The sequence below is a fragment of the Etheostoma cragini genome, chromosome 5, assembly GCF_013103735.1.
Source record: "Etheostoma cragini isolate CJK2018 chromosome 5, CSU_Ecrag_1.0, whole genome shotgun sequence".
In the NCBI taxonomy this organism is placed as follows: domain Eukaryota; kingdom Metazoa; phylum Chordata; class Actinopteri; order Perciformes; family Percidae; genus Etheostoma; species Etheostoma cragini.
In genome coordinates this window covers 17,588,495-17,606,233 of record NC_048411.1, presented here as the reverse complement: position 1 = coordinate 17,606,233, position 17,739 = coordinate 17,588,495, and the positions used below count along the sequence as shown (strand labels likewise).

Here is a 17,739-nt window from a genome sequence, read left to right as displayed (position 1 = left end):
CCTGCCTGGCCACATTGAGGAGATGTCAGGAAGGAGCACCCAGATGGTACATCCAAGAAGCCGCCCAACAAGCCCTGAGGTTATAGGTGGGGTTCTCTCTCTAGTCGTGCAGCTGTCACCTGAACTTCTCCTTTCAAATCTCACTCTCTCTACATGTACGTGTTTCGGCCTCGTTGTACTCATTCTCTTAGAGGCACACATTGGAATGGTTCCAAGCTTTGGATTAAGTATTAGGTCAACTGTTCAACTGAAGTCAAATAACATCGGAAAAGAATAAGAAGCGACCTGTACACTTGACAGTTAATCTGACAGCACAGATGGCGGAGAGTGATAGGTGATTGGCATTTAGGTGGAAAAACAGGTCAGAAACTTTGTATTCATTTGATCTCCTACAGAAACGCAGGAGAGTGCACTCACACAAAGATTTTATTGTCATCGTCTGTAGTTTTGCGCACTGCCAACAGTATCTGGAATGACTTTCATTAGCATTTTAGTTTTCATTTTAGCTTTTTCTCTTCTTTATTTACAGTTTTTTTAATGATATCAGATCTGCTAGTCAATGAGCACACACATGCACCCATGGCAACCCTGAAATCAGAGCCCAGCTAAATGCTAGTAACAACAATGTTAACATGCTGTTGTCTAGTAAGTATGTATGTTTACCATGTTCACCATCTTGGTTCAGAGGGTTAGCATGCTAACTTATAGTAGCACTAAACACATGTACCGCCGATGGGAATGTCTTTGAAAGCATTGGTGCAAGAGGAAAATCAGGGGATAACCAAAGTCATTAGGATCAAATCCTTTGTGGAAAATGAATGTGCGTACCAACTTTGGTGGCAATCCATCCAATAGGCCAACCCTTGAGCCACGCCACTAACTTGGCTAACAGAGCCCCTGTAATGAACTATTAAAAAAGGCTGTTTACCGAAGCAGGTGACATTTTGGGACTCGACAGGTTTACCATATGAATGATGACTGAATGGCATTTATTTAATGTTATCAGGAGAAAGACATTGTTTATTCATCAAACCAGTCAACTTTGGTCAATTAGCAACTTTAACATTTTGAGAATGCACATATGACAATGACAACATAAGGTTTATGGTCTGTACGAAATAAATAGCAACATTGCTCATTTACAGCTTGGCTGAAGAAAAAAAAAATGAAACAAAAGGGTTAATCTTCATATTAAAAAGGCATACAAATGAGCTGTGACACTCATGAACTCACTAATTGCTCAACAACAACAAAAAATGCTCTCCTTTTTAAATAAAGCTTTTCAGTTTTAATATGCACCTTCAAGAGCCTGTTATAGTTAAATAAATAGAATGCTTTCCATTTTGTAACATGCACATCCAATTTGCCTGGGGAAAGTATTTACACTTTACTGATCCTACTTGTCCAACAAATTCTCCGCCTTTTTTTCTCCTCTAAACAATTCTTTCTCACCACAAACTCTCATACATACACAACTGTACAGTCACTCTTGCAGACATGCTGCACCTATTTACTATCAACACAATATCTAAACCTATTGAAAGTGATCAAAATGCTAACGGTGAACATGGAAATCCATGTAGTGGAAAGAAGAAACAGTCCAAACACCACATCTTAACAAAGGGCGGGGGGCTTACAAAAAGTTTTAGTTTACAATTGATCATGCACTTTGTAAATTCACTGTGTTATTTGGTTTTGAGGGTGTGTAATCAGTGGCTTCAATATCTACTACGTTTTTCTTTAAAGGAACAAAGAGCATCTCCTGTGACAGATAAGCAATCCTAAAAATCTCTAAACAAAATTTAAGTCCCCCCCCAGGAATCTTCACTGTCCTACAACATGTGTTTTTTTTAACTATCTTTGAGTAAGCTTTTAGCACATAACCAGGAGCTACTGTGAGGTTTTCTTGTGTCGTGTCCGTGTTGGTGTGGAAACTCCTGGCCATCGCGCTTTAGGTTGAGATGGGCAGTTTATTCTGTGCTGATGTGTTTCACTCTTCTCTTTCATGATGCAAAGTAAGAGTTCTGCATGGAGTAGAGGCGGTCGATGGGGTTCCCCACACGGGCTTGCATGGAGTTGACGTCCGACGATGCCATGAAGCAGTCACTGAGGCTGGTTAAAGACGTGTCGCTGTCTATGTCATGGAATGCGGAATCATTACCTGCAGAGAGAATGACACAGAGATCAGACCCTCAGGATTCGGTGGCAGAGGCGTCATTCGACAAAACAACACCCCACTCTGACTGTGAAATCAATGCAATCTTGTATTTCAGATTTATTGCTGCTTTGGGAAATTATAATTACTAATAGTCACTTTGAGAAATGGCTGTTGTGTGTCATCACAACTAGGAGAGCTGTTTTGTTATATCAAAGATATCAAAGCTCACTTTTTGCTGCCCTCGCTGGGACAATTGTGGTGTATGAGGGAGCATGTAAACAAGGGGCATCCTCCTAAAAGATCTGGTTAATAGCAACCGCTTCCGCCTTTCATAAAACCTCAACATGTTATTTCTCTGGAGGGAATAGTTAACTTTATTACACTCTGGATCTTAATGATAGTGTTGCACAAAATGGGGACAGTGTTTTGAGACATATCTTTTAATGCCTTGCCAATATTGTTCTTTTCCCCAAACCAAAGGAGTGATGAGACTGGGGATTTGGTCTCTTACTACCGAGATGAACTAAATGGAGGCAAATTATAAGGAAGTTATGAACTTCAGGAAATGGTCCCTCTGGGGCTTGTTGAGGACATCACTCAGAAATGTGTTATTCCAGTTACATCCTGTGGACTAACACTTGATTGACTCATCCCCCCTGCTCCTTCTTTGCATTTTAATTCTTCCCCGTATCACACAGAAATCAGGGACTTGTTGTTTTCCCATTCTGATTCATTAGCTCACACAACCCTCACTCATTGTCTGGAGTGCACTTCATCTCAAGCTGTCCTACACTGACCACATGTTTTTCACCACCATTGGAAAACATCATCAGTAACAGTGCATGTCTCAGTAGTGGAGGCAGAGAGATAAAACCATATTAAACACATTTAAGAAAACCATCTTCAAAACCCAATGGCTTACGAGCGCGTTTGTGTTGTCTCGTGTGGGAGGAGAAGCTGCTCGTACGTCTTATCGCGCGGCTTAAATCAGGAGAGCTGTGGCCTGAACACATGTCCCACACTGGGGAGCTATGAGGTTGATCAAGGGACAGGCATGTCTGTGTTTTTTAGAGTAGGAGTGGGTGTGTGGTGTGCTTTATTATTTATTTTTTTGGTAGAGGGGGTGAGGGGGGTTGGGAGTTGGTAGATGCTCACCATATGGGTTCATGTGGTCCCCGGGCATCTGTGGGGGGGTGAGCCCCTGCTGGAACGGGTCTGTGCTGTAACCGTTCTGATCCATGGCGACCAGCTGCTGCTGCGGTGGAGCCAGCGGTGTGAAGGAGTTCATCATTCCCTCCATCCGATTGGACATTACCTCTGCAAGGCCAGGAGAGCAGACAATTACAGAAAATGTAAAACAAAAGAAAAAAAAACAACAACCTTGGGATGATTTAGAATGTAAATGTATCTACGCACAATGGGCAGACACATGGGACGGATCAGGGGAAAAACGTGATGATGAGAGCATTAACAGTAGGTATTAACAGTTTCTTCCTGGTAGATTCCCATGTATACCCGGTAATTTAAGATCCGCAAGCTCCCCTAAATCTTTTAGAGCTGCACCTAACGATGAGTTTCATTTAGTTGATTAATCTGTCAATTATTTTCACAATTAATCGATTAGTTGTTTGGTCTATGAATGTCAGAAAATGGTGAAAAATATTAGCCAGTGTTTTCCAAAGCCCAAGATGATATCCCCAGATGTCTTAACTGTCAACAACTCAAATTTACTGTCACAGAGGAGTGAAGAAACCAGAAAGTATTCACATTTTTAGAAGCTGGAATCAGAGAATTTTTACTTCTTTTTGTGAAGAAATTACTCAAACCGATTAATACATTATCAAAATGGTTGCTAATTTATTAAAAAGAACGAAAACTACTCGATGAATGAAGGAATCTTTGCAGCTCTTCTTTCTGTTTTGCACTTTTCTTAGACTGTCAGAGCAAAAACCGTGACACAAATAAAGGGAGTCTGGTGCTTGTGAGATAGCCATAATAATATCCAAATACCTGGATTGCTTGCTTGCCTCTGTTAGTATTTCCATGGAAACCTAGAGTAGTCTTTCCCGTGGTTTCCACAATCCCCTTCACAAACACCACTCTTGGCTAACTGACTTGTGAGAGGGACCCAAAACTCTTGTGGTTTCATCACTGCAGCCCATCCCCCCTCTGAAATTTCCTTTGCAGTGGCTTTGCAAAATGACGTCTGCCATTCATTTTGCTTGGCTCTCAGACAGAATTTCTGACTTGCTTTTGATGTGAAGTCTTCTTGTTTACACAGTAACATACAGTATATGCAACATGTTGTAACTCATTAATTTGTGAACTATTTTCTCACAACACAAGTTACAATTGACTATATTGCAACAGAACGCAAAGAAGAGAATAAGCTCCTCTTGTCTGATTTAGTGCTTTAGTACTCATGCATGTATAGCTAGATGTCAACATTTAAAGCAATACATTGCTATGACTAGAAGACCAGCTCCAGACATGTTTTATGAAATACCAATTATTTGCTTTAAAGGGAACCTGTCATTCTTATTTTCAGGTTTATACTTTGGGTTTGACTAGAACATGTTTACATGCTTTAATGTTCAAAAAACACATTATTTTTTATCATATCGTCTGTCTGAATATACCTGTATTCGTTATTTTGCCTTAAACGCTCTGTTTTACTGTCTTTAAGCCGCCCTGCCGAAAACCCCCAGTCTGCTCTGACTGGTCAGCATTTCCGGGACTTTCTCATCTGGGCTCTCTGAGTCTTAGCAGCATCATTGCGGTGGGGAACGACTGTAACAGCATTGTAGCGGCAGTTTCTTCATATGTATAGCCTAGCTGTGCCATCACAACCGTACGGTAGTCCTGACGGTTTGTTTGTGAATACGGGCTTTTTACATTTCTCTATGGATGAATATTTTCACAATATTTACATGGTACCACAACCTGCTTCATATTAAAAAACACATGTAAATCTCACATTTTACAATCTGAGAAATATATAGTTTAAAATAATAACTTCTGTCTATTTGATTGTTTTTTTTTCCGACAAAGAAGTAGAGTTGCCTGGATAAAAATGACATTTCCTCTTTCTCTCATATTGAAAAACCAGACCCTATGAATGTTGTATGTGTGTTCCACATCAAACTTTTGTAAATTGCATACTGCACCAAGAATGGCTTCCAGGTGTGATGTCAGAAACCTTTGCTCATAAGTACACGTAAACCTTAGATTTAGGATGAGCGCAGAGAAACTTTACTCCTTCCATTGTCAAACTCTGCACATGCATCATTCAGCAGAGCGAAGCTAACACAACAAAATTAAGTAACAATAAGAAAACAAAGTGAGTGAAGGAAGGCTTTAAAACATTGAAAATGTGAAAGACTAAAACGTGGCTGTGTAGCTACTCGAAAGGTTTCCCAGAGAAAGAGCTTTGAGACAATGAGCTCCCATTGTATGTGCAGGGTAAGTACAGTTTCGTACCTTGGCCAAGTCTCTGAGAATTCTGTTGTTCTTGTTGTTGCTGCTGTCTTCTTGCCAACTTCTTCATCTGCAACGGAGGAGTCAGAGTTGTGAGCAACCCCCAAAACTAACATGCGCTCTTTAATTTAAAAAGGATGCTCCTCGCTGTTCACCCTCAAATGAACCGCGCAGAATCAGTATCTGAGTGCACTTCATTGTCAAGTATCAAAGGTTTTTCACAAGATAATAATCAGAAAAGAGGAGGGCGTAGACATTTAATGCAAGAGTGAGCGAGATTTGCAACTCCTTGGGCTTTTATATTTTTTATATATATATTTTTTTCACATTTGTAAAAGGAATGCAGCAATTAGTTTAACACACATAGTTGAGGTGATTTATTAGCTGGACTCTAAGATGGAACAAGGCTGCTGTATGCAGAATAAACATCTATTTCATCCTGTGCTCTCACCTTAGCTCTCTGGTTCTGAAACCAGACCTGCACCACCCGAACACTGAGTCCCGTCTCTGCAGCCAGCGTCTCCCTCACCTGAAACCAGCAAGACAAAAGATTTACAGCATCCCACTTCAAAACAAAACCTTTCACAGCACACTGAAATACTTAACATATCCTCAACGTTTGCCTCTTTGATTTGCTTTAATTTCAGTGACTTTTTTGGACCTCTTTGCTTTTTGTCTCTTCAAAGCCTCGGCCGGGTGCAGCGCCTGTTTTAGGGCCCGGGCCATGGAGGCAGTTCTCCTATCTCAGTATGACATTTGGTGCAGGCGGTCTGCGTTACACCAGCCTGCCTCAGTTAACATAGAACAGAAAGCTGCTTGCCACTTCAAAGCGCAGCTCTTAGGTGGGGGATTTTTTTAATTTGAGAATTTTATTTGTGAAACTACTGAAGGGCTCGTGGTCAGCATCTAAGCATTCATTACCACAAATGGAGACCAGGGAATATAAATACTGTATATATGAAAAATAAATTTTCCTCCCGGGTTATCTTTTGTGATTAACAATTTTTTTATTTTGTCCTAAAACAAAAAACAAAAAAATATCTATATATACATCTCTCCAGAGCACATGGTTTCTTAGGAGCCCTTCAGAAAGCTTAAGTAAGTTTCCCCATTTTCTAGTGTAAACTGCTTGCAGGTTCTTTAAGATTTGCCTTACCTTTCTGCAGGGCTTTGAGGAAACCTCAAAGGAGGCCTTGAAGGCCCGTCTCTGTTGTGTGGTCAGGATGGTTCGTGGCCTTTTCGGCCTCCTGGGATCTTTCCCATCATCCCCCTTCCCCTGGCCTCCTATGCCTTTCTCAGGCTTGATGTCCAACTCCTCATCGTCACTTTTCTCTGCAGAAAAAGTCATTTTTCTAAATCATCGGCAGCAAAAGCTTGAACCGACTATACCCTCTTAGTCAGTGACAGTCCCCTGATAAATATATTTTTGTTCTTCCCCATTCCGGGAGATTCACACACCACAAGTGCATAATCAAAGGAGACACATGTGTTTTTGATACTTATGTAATCAATTTATTACAAAAAGGAAAAGGTCACATGTATGATTAGACTTACAGAAGGCTCCGGCTCTTGCTCTCGGAGAGCACAATGAAATATGCACATTTGTGATTGAACTGGACAGTGTGTCACATGTAATGTATTGCGCTCAGCTTTGTCTGATTTACACTAAATCAATCTCTGATAAGAATCCTACATCAAGTGCAACATGAAAAAGGCAACACGAGTACATGTGGGAAATGCATCTCCTGTGACACAGAAAGAAAAACCCATTTTTATCTCTCTATTTCAGACCTATAATGACAACTTTCATACTTGCTAGTTTTTTAATGTCAGAAGCAGGGTATTATAGTTTGGGGAAGTAAAGTGGGTGCCATTTCTATGCTTCCATTCTACAACGTGTCATTAAAACATATACCTGTAATTTGATTTCGGTTATTAAGACAATGGCTGTTATTTATTTTGTTTTACGTCAACACCAGCTTGCTGTTTGCAGCTATTACATACAAAAACTACGTATTCAATACTGCCCCAGAACAATTCCTTACTTCAAGAGTAAGTCTAAAATTGAATGCAGTGATGATGCATTTTATATACTGTCGGAGCATGAAAACAATGTGAAACTTGAAAACCTGTTACACACACTGTATCGTCCAAGTGTGTCCTCTTTTGAGGGTAAATAAAAGTAAAAAAATCATAATTACTTTTGCCTCTGATTTTAAAACAGTTGGTGGGTAAATTAAAGTGGCATGACATACTGAATGTATCATGAAATATGTAACTTAATTAAGTTTCACCTGCCACAAATGCCACAAAGCCATTGGAAACATAACAGGAAAAATAAATGATTGACAAAAAAAACAACCTAAATTCTACTTCAATGTGGAGCTGAAAACAAGTGTTTCCAAATGTAAACCGGCTGTGTTGTTAATGAATACCAATAATTTTGGGGTCTTGATGCTGTAAAGAGAACCATACATGATGACTCAGTGTCTCCTGTTATCTGCTTCTGATAAGTATATAGATTTCTCCTCCGAAAACCTACATTTGGTCTGCCACATGCCGAGGTTAACCTCCTTCATGTCAACCTTCATGTCAACATTTTCTCCATCTTGAAATGTGTAGAGATGCACAAAAGACATGCCTGTGCGACGCACCGGGACACGAAAGCGAGGAAGACGCAGAGCAAATATTCCCACAAGTTGACAAAAGTTGACACAGGCACAGATGTATTTGACAAATTCCCTCGCTTTTGTGCATGTCTAAATGTGAGCCAGATGGTGGTGAACAGTGAGGTTTGGCGAGATGCCTCATTGTGTGTGGAGGCTATAGGCGAGGAACACTGGAGCTGATAAGAGCTGGGGCGCAGGCTTTCTGCAGAAAGGCCCCAAATCCCTCTGTCACTCACCATGATACAGTGATTTAATTCTTTCCAGCACCAGATCCTGCCCACGCATGGAGAGCCATTAATACAGGGTGGCTTGGCTTCGTCCTGTTTCCACTTCCTACTGTATCATAAACCAACCCGCTTAAATTACTATAGAATGCTACAAAATCCGCCATTGAAAAGCTGCAGATGGAGCCGTATTTTTAAAAGTTTTTACTGCCTAGGCTGCGTGCAAGCTACCTGAATAATCTCAGATGTTCAGCAAATGATCTGGCAACTAGTTGAAGGACAAATTAATATTGTTCTTTTCCTTTTAATATTACAAACTAAATCCAGTTAGTAGAGCTGAGAAGATATGCTGTTGTCCCGATTCAATTCTTTCACGATACATACAGTTTATATTAGGATTTTCATTAATTGGAATTCTAGACATATTGCGATTTGATAGTATTGAGTTCTGCAATTTTCTTTTCCTTCTTTAACAAAAACAAAAATTGAATTATACACTTCTAGAGGGATTACATGAATATAATGAGACATTTATGAAAACTAATTGTAGAACGCCCATCAAATGTCAGTCTGACATTCATTTCATTTGTAAAGAAGTACAGGGATTTTCTGCATTTCCTGCTTTTGCTCCGTTTTGCTGGAAACAGATATGATGTAGTCCCTGTTGGCGGTACCATATGAACAGAAAATATTAAGATGAATCAATTTTTGTTTTTGTTTTTAATAATTAAAAAAACATTGACTCTAGGCAAAATAATTTTTTTTAGAAGTGGTCCGCAAAAATATCACAATACGTACGAGAATCAATTTTTTGCCCCAACCGCTACTAGGTAGATTCAATCACTATCTCTATGTTGGCTACCACTGTGATGGAACCGAGCATACAGAATACAACACTGTGGTGCCATATGATGATGGCACCGCCGTGTTGTTCTCACTCTGGTGTGAAAGGGTGCATGGGGCTCACCTGAGTCTGAGTCATCCGGGCTAACCGAGCTGAGTAAGTCCTTCTCCCTCTCATAGTCAATCTTGCACAGCAGCTGACCCTCCTTCAGGACAAACTCGTCCCCCTTCCTCAGCTGCCGGTCGCACACGCAGCAGCAGAAGCAGTTCAGGTGGTAGACGCATTCCAGGGCGCGCATCACAAACTCTGTGGGGGCGATCTTCTCCATGCAGCCACTGCACTTGGTCGCAAACAACCTAGAGAACGAGAGAGAACGATGATTGTAGTTGTGCTGATGACAGAGACATTTCTGTTGTTTAAAGGCAACACTATGTCAGCCACATCAGCAACAAATTTGAAACGTCTATGCATCGATCATCCGAACCAGTCTCGGAAAATGTCTGAGAGTGAATGATTATTACAATAAATCATTAATAAAGGGTAAGACCAATCTGACCAAAACATCTTAACATTAAAAAAAAAATGGAAGCGATGAATGTGAACTAACTCCTTTTTTGGGACACTAAATAATGCCTAAAATTGGGACTTCTGGCCCCAATGGCTGCTTTTTCAGCTAAAGTTAGGATCCCTTTAAAGTAAGCCTATGTAACTTTTAGGAAAAGAAGCAACACACTTTATGTCTTACAAATAAAAAGCAGAAATGATAAGCCATATAATGCCCAAGTCCCATGGCTTTATTTTGTCCTGTAGCTCTCTGTTCTTGAGTTGCCCATCAGGGGTCTTTTTGACTAAGAGTCAAGTTGGCTTGCTGATCCTGTGGGCAGCCAAGGCGGTGACTCCTTTTGGCAGCAACTCATCTGTTAAAATTTCTAGGGTGGGCCCACCCCATGTCATTCCAGGCAAGCTCAGTCATGGCTAGCCAAACCCCCTCACAAATCTAAAAAGGAGGCTGGGTCATTTTCTAGTGCTGTGATCACCCAAAACCTGATGATCCCAATCAAGACTTTGTGGTCCATTTACACATTTCTTTCCTATCCACGTCTATCTATATGCATCCGATATAGAGCATATCAGAGGCCATGATTCATAGCTAACTACTGGGCTGCCCTCTGGTCTCTTCATATTTAATCCTTCTGTCTAATATCATGCCTCTATGTCGCAACACTGCCTCCATCACCATTTCCTAGACAACACCTCCATCTTCTTTTATATCCTTTCAGGAAGATGTTTGCATTGTTTTATTGCTGCTTGAGAGGCATTTAATTTATTTTCTGTTGTTCAGAGGAAGCCACATTAAATGGAGCAAGAAGGCAGGGAGTGTGGTTGATCTTGTCCAGCCGTAAAGCTGGATTTATTAGTGGCCTCTTTGTTTGCCCTGGTCTGGAAGACAGCTGGCAACTGCCTATGTATTTGTGGCGAACATCTATTTCATTGTGCAAGGCAGGGAGGCAGCAATAGGAGCAATTTACATCATCGGGTGGTTTCGGGACAGGGATGAGCGATAGTGATGAATATAATGTGTAAATATGAGCGGAGGGAAACCAAAGGATGGTTTTGTTATGGTAATGCTGTTATAGGTGCTGATTGAGTACTGATACGGTGTGTTGTGTGTGTGTGTGTGTGTGTGTGTGTGCGTGTTCACACGTGTAAGTGTAAGCGTATGAGCAGCTGTATGCACGCTGGAAACTTGATAGCTCGCTTTGTGTTGCTATCTATGCAGCTTTCTAAAATAATTGCTTCTAATCATCAGATCAGCATCTGATTTTATGTAATCTTAATTACAGCCCATCAATTGATAGATTATTGCGCTAGCTCCGTCCATTATGACCACCACCTGTATCCGGCGCCGGCAAACGGCATTTATAGCATCTGATTTCTTTTCTTCTTTATTTTAACAATCATGCAGCAACAAAACAACATAGATATCAGAAGCCGGCACCCACAGGGTTCATGAAATCCTTTAATCTTTCATTTATTACAATAAGTTAAGAAGATTATTATTCAACTATGGAAAAACCTCAAGGATAATCCCCTGCAAACCAAGTTTGGCATGTTTCTCAAACAAGCAGGGTTGTGGTTTAAGTGACCTGCCAACCTGGATCCGTCTTCTAAACAAACTGCCAAGTTTAGACGCTAAAAAACAAAAGACAAGAATAACACTGCTAATAAAAAAAGAAATCAGAAAATTCAATGAAAGAAGGAAATCTTACATGGAGACACTCTCATAAAGATAAACCCAACATTCAGGGACTTGATTCTAGTTTTTAGAGGGATTAGTGAGTTACATGCTGGGATCAGGGAAAAGAGGTGATGAATCTGTCAAGATGAGTTCCCAGCTCTGACTCTAATGTTTAGCTAATGATTGCCGGCTTAGAGCTAAGAAAGAGAGCAAAAAGTTGAGGAAATGACTTGTTAGCGCGGTTTTGATACGTCCAGGGCCCCGCATTCAACTACGACCGCTCTCTCAAATCTTCTCATCTAGATGAAAACATTCTCATTCAGCCCTCTTTCCTTTCTTCTTTCTCCTCGCCGCGTCTAATCTTGTAAGCCATTATTTTTCTATTTCCCCTCTCTGTCACTTTGCATTATTTTTGCTGCTGTAATTCCTATTCGTCCCTTCTGGAATCTTCCTGTCCTGCTTTGTACTCAGGTCTAATCCGGACTTTCTGCCTGTTTTCAGGCCCCGGTCCCCATTCTCAGCGGGGCTCAGATGGAATAGCCATGCGTGACGCCCCTTCTATGGCAACCACACCTCCGCAGGAAGGCAACGGCGACTTTTCGGATGGGCAGAGAAGGCCTTTGAGAAGCTGGCAGCAGAAGTAAATCCTTCTCTAAGGAACAAGGAGAATTAGCAGGGAGCAGTGGACTAGGGATTTAACCCTACCCCTCTCCTTTGAAAGGCACAGTCAGTCCCACTCCTGCGGCTAGCCACAATCAAACAGAGGAGGAGTGGGGAGGTGGCAGTGGGGAGAAGAGAACACAAACTCCCTGAATGACACAAGCAGTGGATTGTGGAGGAGCCTAATCCCACTTTAATACCTTTCCAAGTTCAGCTGCTAAAGAATGCTCTTTAAAACAACACCACTGTGTGAGCAGTGAAGGTTGACCAGGGGGAGGCACGCCATTCAACCTCCCCAACATTACCTGATTAGTGGTTTTCAGGACAAGGCTAGAGGGGCCAACAGGAGACCGAGCCGATGATGTAAATGATGATTTTATATATCAGATATATATTGATCAGATATCAAAGTGCTGTAGGTGTGAGTGGAATCAGACTTGAAAGTGATTTTGGTGATCATTTATCACGTTCTGCTTCTACTTGATCCCAGTGACCCACCACTCTAAGACCTGGAATCACCTCAAATCCACTTTCTGGAAGTTCAGCTGCTCGGGTAACATGACTCTCAGTGTCGCAGAGGCCAGCTGATCAGATCCTTTTAAGCTAGTCTGTGTATAAAAGACACCACAAAGAAGACCACCAGCATGTCAACCCATGCCCCCCCCCCCAGCTCTCGCTTTTTCCTCCTCCCACACCTGAGCGCACAGATCAAGTGATGAGACTCCTCCTGTGTGGATCAATGGCCGCATCTCAAGCAGAGAGAAGTGTCAATATTTACCCAAGGCCTCCCCAGAACTGGACTCATAAATGAAAGGAAAAAAGAGCCCATACCTCTCTCCCCGAGGAATCATTACGTCTCTCTTTTTAATCCTGTGTCCACGTACCTGTAATCCCCTGTCGGTTCTTTCTCACGTTATCTATGGCTCTCTCTTCCTCTCCGTGACAGATTATCACACGGTTGAGCCTTGTAATGCTGTGTTTCTTAGCAAATGCGGAATAAAAACACAGACAAGAACAAAAAAAAAGGGCATTGTGAAGGAGACAAAAGCCAACGGGGACCGACAGTTATGTTGTCTGATGAACACTTCAGCCAAGCCAAGTGCAGCTGAGAGACTTCGGCCTCTCGGCTGCTCTTCTTCTTCTTCTTCCCCCCTTTTTTCCAGGCACTTTGGAGAACTATGCACTCTCCCTTTGAACAGATTATAGGCAACTTAAAGTGTGACAACATCTTAAGCTCTCACCACATGTTGCCAATGATTTCCCTTCTACAGACATTACATTTAATGCTTCTGCCGCAGTGATAAGCATCAGGAGGACTGGGCGGGATAAAAGAAAACCCAGAAGAATAAGAGAGAGAAGAGCTGGGGAGGAGGGGAGAGTATGGAGCGCCTTATGGCGCTTGATAATCATGCTACATTTAGCAACACATGCAACAGTCTCATCTACTTCCCCCCTTTTGCTATTGAACAACACTCTGAGAAACACCATAACAATTAAGGGAAGAATAGCCTGGGCTATTATGTCACCGAATCGCTTCAAAGACAGTGGGGATGAGGATTACCCAGGCAGCAGCTGTAAGCTATTACTTTGAAGATGGGCTCCGGTGTTTGAGCAGGAAACCTGTGGCCATGGGCGAGGTGAGAGATGAGGCCTGGGAGGTAGGTCAGACAAGGGCCTCGGGCAGGATGGAGGGCACGTGGACCAATTGGTCAAGCCCTGCAACGCTTGATACTTCCTGATTTAGTGGCTACATCTCAAATCAGTGTTTTCTCAACAGACTATTCAAATGTTTCATTGCTTTTACAGCAGATGGGAGTCTTAGCAGAATAGTTCAACGTTGGGGGAAATACACATATTCACATTGACTGATACAACTGTGACATTTGTTGGCTGACTATATGGCCTCAGCAAGCAGCCGGTTAGCTTAGTCCAAAGACTTTAAGCAGGTGTGTAGAAACTTTAAAGCAATAGTTTAACATTTTGGGAAATATGCATATTTGCTTTCTTGCCAGGAGTTTTATTAGAAAATGTGTACGACTCGTATTTGTCGGTTAGCTTAGCTTTGCGTAAAGATTGGATTTTATGCTATGCTAAGCTAAGTTAACTGGCGGCTTGCTGTAACTATATACTTACCAAACAGATATTTTCAAGTATATCTGTTTTAGAAGTTCTTAAAGTCCAAAACTATTCCTTCCTTCACATACCTTAAAGAAAATGTTAACCACATTTAATGAATAGGTAATGTCTTGTTCATGATTTCCAGTTGGAATCTTGCTGTCTGGAAAGACAACAAACATATCTGTCTCCTCACTGTTGAGCAGCCACTTCTCAGCTCCTCCGGAGACACGCCTTAGACTGTGAAAATGACTGCAGCAACAGCATCAAGAGCTTCAGCTTAAGTGGAAAACATTTGATGCCCAGATGTTGAAGGTAAACCTTTTTTTAACTTTGTCTCAAACATCATGAAAATGACTTTGTCATGTATGGTCCTGTTGTCCTCTATCAAAGCAGCAGACCTTAGACGCTGCCCACACTGGCCTAAAAATAGCAAGCTGAATTTAGCTAATAGAAGCTTTTGATTACTTGCAGAGGGACAAATGATAAAAGTAGACTCCAAAAAAAGTACTTTGGCTGTGCATGTGTACAAAATAGCAACTAAAGCATATCCGGATTCATTCTTTCTCTGGAAAATGAAAACAAACTTTCAGTCCACGCAAGGAGCACAGGACAAAAAAAGTAGGCCGATAACGCTGTCTTCATAAACGATCTCAGTAGCTGACCTTGTTTCGTAGTATCAGCGTTTCTCTTTGGAGCATAGATTCATAGAGAGTAATGAAGCCAAATAAAAAGTGCCATCCTTCTGCTCCCAAGGGCCAGCTCCAGTCAGCTCTAAAAGCAGCTTAATCACCATCCTGTGCTTACTACATTAGCATAATAATGGCCTTTAAATTCAGGCTCTTTGTTTTTTAATTAAACTCCCAGCAGGTAAAAGTAAAACACATTAACGGGAGAAGTGTACACCACTAATGGCCCAAAGGTGCCTTCTTCATCACACAGCTCTGGCCACAGGGTCCTGCTTGTTCCCCGCACTGGAGCGCACCAACCGGCTGCCTGCGTGCTACCAGGGGAGGAATGAGACGAGCTGATTGCACTTGGCATAGCAAAGATAATCGCCGAGACATGTTCGATGGTTTAGTGTGTGCGTACGCACCTGCCCTGCATCTCAGAGGGGAACACACTTAGTAATAGCTGCTGAGCAGAACTATAGTGAGTCTGTAAAAAGACACTGGCTACAGTAAGTGTGGAGCGAGGTGTTTCCAGGATCATCTATCCCGCACGTCCGCTGTTGTGAAAATAAATATGGCCACTTGATTTCTATGGCAGCATGAGCTCCTATGCGCTGGAATGCAAGGCTCCGTCAGGCGAGTCCCCGGCCCAGACAGACATCCCATATCTGTATATAACGCCATAACGCACAGCTGCACAAAGAAATCCTAACCCTCGAGTCTTTATTCAAATTATCTCATTCCAGGAGGCTGTGTGTTTCCCAGATTACTCAACACTTGAAATACAGCTTGGAGAGGATGAGATGCTCGTGTGTATTCTAACTGACTTCAAGAACCTCAAACACATGCAAATAGTGGTGTAACTCCCGTTGCTGTCAAACTATATTAAATATGAAAAATATATATGATAAGGCTACACATTACGCCACAAACATTACAGTACATACTGCATGTTCGTACAAAGCTCCGGGAGCAACAGAGCTATGCCGAGAATTGTCTTGCAGCATCAAGCGACCCGAGCGCTTCTCCTTTACATGTATCTGCTAATGAGTCACTAGGAAAACAGTGTGGAAATAATCCTCCCCAGCCACACAGATAGAACAAAGCTCATGGAGTGAAAAGGACAGTGTATTGGGCAGCAGAGGAGGCTAAGTACACATCTAAATACAAGAGTAAGCAGGCAGGCAGGCACACACGATGCTGTTTGGACAGCTGGTGTTCCTGAATATGTAAAATGAGTGCAACATGGTATTTAGGCTCAGTTTTTAGAGCTCACAACAAACAATACTCAGAGCAACAGCATCAGTGAGGGAATTATGACTGTAAAGATGTATTTTTTGAATGCATTCTGGCTTTTTTCCCTTCCTTATCCTGCTTATTTTTTTACCTGTTTCCAAAGTGGAGTTGATCCTTGAACAAATACATGAAAAGACTGTGAATTGCAAGGCTGTTATAAAGTGCTCAGCTCTGCCTTTTGTCACTGCAGTAAGTGAAGTAGTTTGTAAGGGCCATCACCGCTGGAGATGTGACATGTTTACAGCGTGGAGCCTCTAAAAGCAAGACGCCAAGAGCTGGACTAAAAAAAAAAAGAAGAAAAAATTCCCCATTAAAAGCACCTGTAAAAATCAAACTGCACCCAGTTTATATATTTCTTTACAATTCCATTGCTGGGGTATCTGTTTGTCCGCCCCTTTCCCAGCTAATCTGCGTGAGGTGGAGCAGAGCCCACCATTAAGGGCTCGGCCGGCTCGACGAGTGAAAGAGCTGGGAGAGCAGAGAGAGTGATGGCTACAATAAGTGTAATGGCTATCACGTGTTACAGAGTTACGGCTGACTGTACCAGCCCACAGACACACAACGTCTAACTTTAATTTGTATTTTTTATCTTCTAATAAGACTTAGGAGTTGACTACAAATCACGATGCTTTTGAGGAAATAAAAAACAAACATTACAGCCTCATGTCCAAATAACAACAATTTCTCAAAGATTGGATTAAATCATGAAATGAAAAAGTAAGTAACACTAAGATTCTTAACTTCCTTCATTGTAAGAAAACACATGAACTCATCTTACTAGACTCAGAGCTGGAATGGTTAAAAAACAACATTTGGATTGGAGGGCTTTATAATTACTATTGACCCAGAGATTCTGGGTCTAAGAAATAAAACAAACAGTAATATGAGGTGTTCTAAAGCACAAGTCTGCAAATATGCAAAGGCAGGGTCTGGTGGAGAGCATCACGCTCTGGCTTCTTTTCTCCGCTCCTAATCTGTGGGCCTACACAATATTAAGGCGGCTTTGGAGCCACTTGTGACCCAGCTGTGCACTAATGAAAAATTCCACAGCTCTGTGCAGAGGCCAATGGAGCTTGACCCCTCTCCACCCCGAACCAAGCCATGTCCATCTTGAGGAGTTTACCAGGGCTGAAAGATACTGGATTAATAGATAGCAAAGAGAGAAAGAGAGACAATGTGGGAAAGACTGAACAAAAAAAAAGCCCTTGTGTGTTTCGCTTCCTCCAATCTGTTGTATATTGGTGCGAAGTAAAGTGTTTGCCCAGGTTTTAATGGGCAGAGATGATCTGAAGATCATTGTGATGGAGGCTGCTTAAATGAGGGGGCTCTGTTTACTTAACAGAGATTCAAGCTAAAGCCCAAAATTAGTTTGGGGGGGGGGGGGGG

General features: G+C 41.8%; 1 protein-coding gene across 1 annotated transcript in view; it reads right to left on the bottom strand.

The window, feature by feature from the left end:
- Positions 1-955: 955 nt before the first annotated feature.
- lmx1bb (LIM homeobox transcription factor 1, beta b) overlaps positions 956-17,739 on the bottom strand; it is a 25,386-nt gene continuing 8,602 nt past the window's right edge. Inside the window, exons 2-7 of the mRNA XM_034872263.1 lie at positions 9,496-9,763; positions 6,792-6,967; positions 6,087-6,164; positions 5,639-5,705; positions 3,314-3,475; positions 956-2,161 (exon numbers count right to left, since the gene is read on the bottom strand). Coding sequence (XP_034728154.1) covers positions 2,004-2,161; positions 3,314-3,475; positions 5,639-5,705; positions 6,087-6,164; positions 6,792-6,967; positions 9,496-9,763 — 909 coding nt within the window. The 3' untranslated portion in view covers positions 956-2,003. The remainder of the gene's footprint in view (positions 2,162-3,313; positions 3,476-5,638; positions 5,706-6,086; positions 6,165-6,791; positions 6,968-9,495; positions 9,764-17,739) is intronic.